This window comes from Ammodytes marinus (genome assembly GCF_949987685.1).
Source record: "Ammodytes marinus genome assembly, chromosome: 10".
NCBI classification, from domain to species: domain Eukaryota; kingdom Metazoa; phylum Chordata; class Actinopteri; order Uranoscopiformes; family Ammodytidae; genus Ammodytes; species Ammodytes marinus.
In genome coordinates this window covers 846,354-852,353 of record NC_137214.1, presented here as the reverse complement: position 1 = coordinate 852,353, position 6,000 = coordinate 846,354, and the positions used below count along the sequence as shown (strand labels likewise).

Genomic DNA, 6,000 nt, shown 5'->3' with positions numbered 1-6,000 from the left:
AAAAATGAAATGCTGAAAAGGGTAAATTCGTTGCTACTGAAAGTATGTGTGTGCATTAATGGGCTCTCGGGTGGGGCGACTGACACTTTATAAAAACACAGACAATATACCCTTATAGCAGTGTCTCCAGAAGCAATGCTTCGTTTGTGTTTAAATAAAAAATAAGTCTGAGGCAAAAACAAGAAAAGGTGAGCAAGACATAATAGAATAAATAAATAATTACAATACATTATCGTTCAGTTTACCAAAATGTTTTACATAATAAACTTTAAATAAAGTTTTCACTTGTCGATTGGGTGCAACTGCTGTATTCTTATAGAATAGCCTACATTTATGTTTAAATCGCAATTATATATAACTTTGCTGAGGCGTTCAAATGTCACGAGTCTTCTTGATTATATCATTTCCGACAGCACTGGAAGGGGTCATGAGATATCTAATCTTAGCTAATCGTCTCCAACGAAAACCAGCTGAGAGAAAGGGTAGAGAAGACAAGATGGCGGAGTGAGTGGGTTGCGCTTTGTACATACGGTTGCGACCCTTGGAGCTAGAAGAAAACGCCCTTTGAGGAGTGAAAAAGCAACAATATAATCGGGAGTTTAATGAAAAGGCAGTTTCTTCCCCTCACTACGGAGGCGGTCTGGACTTTTTTTCCCCCGCGGCGGTCCTTGCGACAGCGCTAGCTCGATGCTAACGTGACCCAACGTTAGATTTTACTAGCTGCTACTTCGAGGTAGCTGGATGGTTGTTGAAGGCCGTAAACTTCAGATTTTTTTTTTTGGATGTATAGAATACGATACTGACACTTATTCCGTCAGGCAATTTTACTTGAACGAAGATCCATTGTAGTCGGTAGCCTATGAATAAAGCAAATAACGCCACGGGAAATCTTTTAAACACTTCCTTATTACGTTGGCTGGCGATTATATTGTTTGGAGTAACCGCTAACAAACGTTAGTAACCCTCACCAACACCAGCTGGAAATACAGGACATTATTTGTCCGCTGACAAACCGGCTAAACAGATTTTCCTTACGTGAATCGGGTGGGGATTTTCATTTGGTGGATATAATGGCGAGCAGCGGTGGCTCCAAAGCCGAATTCATAGTCGGTGGAAAATACAAGCTTGTCAGAAAAATTGGATCGGGATCTTTCGGTGACATATATCTTGCCATCAACATCACAAATGGAGAGGTAATTTACCACATCAACTCTGTTTTTTTGTCGGAGAATCAAAGTATGAGGCAGATTGTTGCATAGCTTTGTAAGTTAGTAAGGATATAGTTATCAAGCTTTAACATGTATTTGGATGAAGATGCCACGATTTTAAACTGCTCAGGTTACAGCGTGTGTAAATATATTTGTCATTGTATCTGGCGCAGTGAGAACTGAGTTGTAAGTATAAATATACTCGTTTGTTTGTGTCATTTTCAGGAAGTAGCTGTAAAATTGGAATCACAGAAAGCCAGACATCCACAGTTGTTATACGAAAGTAAGCTGTACAAAATCCTACAAGGTGGTGTCGGGATTCCACACATCAGGTGAGGCGAATTATTTGTGCACTGTGCTGTGCTTATCTACAATAACGTGAGCAAATACATTTAATTGTGTTTATATTATTGTGGTGAATAGGGAAAAGACAACCCAGTAATGTCAATGTGGCAGCAGCCTTGTTTGCATTAGGCCTGCTAATCTCCCTAACATTTCTTGTTCTATTCTGGTAACTGCCTTTATCGCGAATGCTTTAAAATTCCGTTGTGTGAACAGTCTACGTCCTAGGTCGTTTTGTATGAGTCGGGTGAAGACTCCAGGTGTGGGCTTATCTTGATTGACAGCTGTTAGGGGCGAGGGAAAGCAACTATGTCTATGGAAATGGCCGCTCCTTTTGTTAGCTCCCAACATGTCTTCCTCTACCCTGTTAGAAAATGGCGGCGGAGCTCAGACGCGAAAACAACAATCTAAGCTCCACAGTAGAAACGTGTCTTCACTGCTCGCTTTCGGTCCTTACGTGGCTTCGCTCTACCCTTTACTGCCTCACAATATGTTTGCTGGCTGTTTTTTTTTTCAAGTAGCTGGTAAGATTGGGATGTAGCCCAACCGAGCAAACGATAACGTTTGGGAGAAACACGCAATGCCACATTGTACACAGTTACAGTAGTATTCATACCTTGCAGTTTTACCTTTTTAATATGTTGTTAATTTTATAAATTGCTACATTAAATTGATGTGTCAATGCTGAGCAGCAACTGACTTATTTGAAGCTTTTGGTTTTAGTTAATTGTCTATATTGTGGATAAAGGCAAAATGCTGTGTATGCGTCTCCATTGAGGAAGACAAGAAAAATGGCCACCAGATGTACTAAAGTGGAAGTACAATGAACATAATTACATGGGTGTGTGCACTCTATCAGAGATGGTATAGACAAGTTGCACAAGTCTTGAATTCATTTGAAATTAATGCAAGGAGAAAAAAAAGTCAGGATTTTATGCATGATCTTGCAGATGGATTGTTAACTTATACCCATGTTATATGAGATGCATTAATATGTATCAAATGTATCTAAATAAATTGGAACTGTCACACAATTAAAAGCTGTCATTACAGAATTTTGAAAGAGCAGACTGAGTGAAATATTCGTTAACATACCTTACAGTCAGGGCGAGCCCACAGACATCACACAATCCTAGTGCTGATCACCTAGGAGACTTTTTGTAGTCACCTGGAAGTGAGTTGTTATAAGGGCACTGTTTAATAATTACTTCAAAACAAAATAGAAAGTTTATTAGTTCATAGCCTGTAGTTGAGACCCTTGTTTGTTTTTATATTGTATGTTTAAACCCATTTCAAATGATGAAACCTGTATTTTAACAATATGATATGCCAAAATTACAGCTGTTTTTTTTCCTTCTGGAACCTTAGCTGAAGTTCCCTACTCAAACAATACTTATATTTGATGAGGCTGAGAAAGCCAGCCATGTTTGTGGTTTCCTTTGGTTTATTATTTCAGATTATTTTGTAGCAAAGTTTTCCAGTGATCCACCTTTTTACTGTGGCAAAAGATTGCTTGTTGAATTTTTGTACTGGGAATACTGGTTTAATGTTGCAGCAAAGTCGTGTTCGAGCCTGTCCAACCTGCTGATCCTGCTGCCCCTCCTCCACTTTTATTACAACCTGGTTTACCTTTTCACATAGTCACCACCTATCATACTATCTGTCTTTTCCCAATTCTTGCTTTGTTCTTTAACACGGAATCAACCCTTTTGGAAAAAATATTTTTTCAGCTTTACAGTCTCATTAAAACAAGTTCGCGAGGGATTGGTTTTGTCTGCTTTTTTATTCACCATTTACAGCTGATAGTAGGCATAGCCGGGCATCATATCATCATCATCATCATCATTCAAAAAAAGGATAATTCTGTCCTTTGTAGGACCAGGCATACAGAGTTCCAGTGTTAATATCTGAACTTTAATATTCATAAGATTTTAAAGCTAGTTCCTGGCCTCAAATCCAAATACCTCAACCGCTCCACTTGTTCTCTTTGGTCCCTCCCTGACACGCTCTTCTACACCAACAAAGTTGTGCCAAAGTGAATGGACAGTCCCAACGGCCAATAAGAACAGAGAATCGGAGCCTCGCTCTGATTGGTCAAAGTGTGGTCAAAGTGTCAGCTTATGTTAACTTTGACCAATCAGAAATCGCATACCCCAGCTTTAAGAACCAACAGGTTGAGATTATTTCATTGTACAAATATATGGAGGTTCATATTGATCTGGTCATAATGTGATTTGTTTTTCTGTGGTCATTGTGCATATGGGGTGCTGTGATTTGAAGTGATAGCTTAGTATTTATGAAGTGGGGTTGTATGGGGTACTTGGGTATAGTTAATATGTTACCTTATTGAGATGGCTGTCAACGCAGGTTGAAGAAGTTTGCCTTGTACTGCACGCTAGATTGATGCTCTTTTTCACTGCTTTAGGGTGCCAGGCAACAGTTTATTTTTGCTCTTTTTTTCAGGTGTAGTTCGGCCATTGTAATTACTATGGCAATTTGCGCCGGTGCAGTCTTACGTATCACTCCACCAATCAACAAACTCAGAGCTACAGCGGCTTATTCAAGAAACACAAGAAAAAAACATAAGCTTAAGTGATTTTAAAGGTGACGAAAACTACCTGTAGTTCTGCGTTTCGCGGCAGTTCAAACAAACAAGTTTCACCAGAAGTTTCCCCTTTTTCTCGGCCCGTTCATTTTCCCTCTCCAAAAGTTATTCTTCTGTACACTCTGGTTCATAAAGGAACCCTATCCAGTGTTTCCCCCAGGAAATGTCTTAGTCAAGGTGGTCACTGTCCAGGGTCACAGGAGGAGCGACGCAAAGCGCCGCAGTGAACATTTTGGGGGTATTTTGCGCAAAGAAATAGACAAATGTTTATTTAAATGCAAAAATACAACAGACGCTGACCTTACAGTTGTGCAATTGTTTGCTATGTGCAGGTACAAATTTTGTGCAAACATGCAGACAGTACAACATACAATTAAAGAAAAATTCTACTGTTTTGATGCAATACCATGCACAGACACACTAAATACAAATAATGGACCATTCACTTAACATGTGTGTGCACATCAAAGTGCAAGTTCAACTTTTTAAAGTTCCTTTTTGGATGGGGGCTGTTGTGCGATTATTGTGGACAATAGGACTACTGTGATGCGATAGCCCAGGGTTCAACATAACTTTTTTTTCCCACTGGCCCGCTGGGCCAGTGGATCCGAGTTTTACTGGCCCCTTGTATATTTTCACTGTCCCTGCACACACTTTTTTTTTTCTTCATAATTTAGTGTCAATAATTATAATACCTTTTTATTAGAAAAATAACCAGATCTAAAGGGAATATCTATACTGTAACAGTATAGATATTCCCTTTAGATTTGGTTATTTTTCTTTTAGTTAATTACATGAAATGTTGATATTGCTCATACACATAATATAAAACCAGGCAAGCATATTGAATTAGAAGCCTACAACTGAAAGCATGTTGAACGAGTGGGCCAGTATTTTAAAGTCCAGTAGTTTGATGGTTGTTTTTATTCTTGAATTTGGGCAGTTTAATGAATAGTTCACCTGCAGAAGTCATGTTCAAACATAAAAAAAAATAAGAGATGAAGGTCTGATCATTCTTTGTGGTGTGGTAGGCTGTTTTTATTACTTTCTCTATATGCATTAGGGATGTGAATGTGTCGACCGAATGACCGGTTTTCCACTTGCGCTCAAGTTGACTTTAAAAATAGAATAGAAATCCGAAAATCAGGGGGTTATGCCGTTTTTTTAATGGGAGATTTCATTCATCTGGTCGTGGGCGCGCTGCAGGAGTGTCACTTCTCCATGAAGTGTCAGCTTCACATAAGAGTCCGGTGTGGGACCATTTTTTCAAACTATTGATTAAAAACCAATGCAGTGCAAAATATGCAGCATAAGTTAAACGCTCGTCTAAGACTATGACGTTAAATCACCTTAGAAACACACAATGCCTTCGTCCGATCACAGCAGCGTTTCACCGTGTGATCTCGCCAGCGAGTGAGCCGCCGCGCAGATGAACTGTGGTTTGTGGCTAAAATAATAACCGGGGATATTCTCCCCGTTAGCGATTTCAATGGGAAAGACTTCCGCGATTTGATTGAATGTCTCGAGCCTGAAAACACAGTGCCAAACTGCGCGACTATAGGAACTGTACAGTGAGCGGAGTCCCTCCGTTCGTTTCTGTCTACAACCGACACAATCACCGGAGACGCATTCACAGCGTTTAAATAACGCCTCTCATTTGTGTTACCATTGGGGCTTGGATGCAAGTACTGTAACATTACGGCGGCAGATAAAGGAAAAGCGCAGTTATCATTTTCTGCACCTCAACCTCTGCTGTGGGAAGAAAGAAAGGGAGCAAAGCAAGTCGATTGATTTGTCGACTCACAGGCGGACGGTAGGCAGCTCTGCCAACGGAGCGAGAGTGCA

At 39.9% G+C, this 6,000-nt stretch overlaps 1 protein-coding gene across 2 annotated transcripts in view; it reads left to right on the top strand.

Moving 5' to 3' along the window:
• Positions 1-464: 464 nt before the first annotated feature.
• Positions 465-6,000, top strand: part of csnk1a1 (casein kinase 1, alpha 1) — a 56,144-nt gene continuing 50,608 nt past the window's right edge. For both annotated transcript variants that reach the window (XM_080035181.1, XM_080035180.1), the window contains exons 1-2: positions 465-1,193; positions 1,434-1,540. In XM_080035181.1, coding sequence (XP_079891307.1) covers positions 1,071-1,193; positions 1,434-1,540 — 230 coding nt within the window. In that variant the 5' untranslated portion in view covers positions 465-1,070. The remainder of the gene's footprint in view (positions 1,194-1,433; positions 1,541-6,000) is intronic.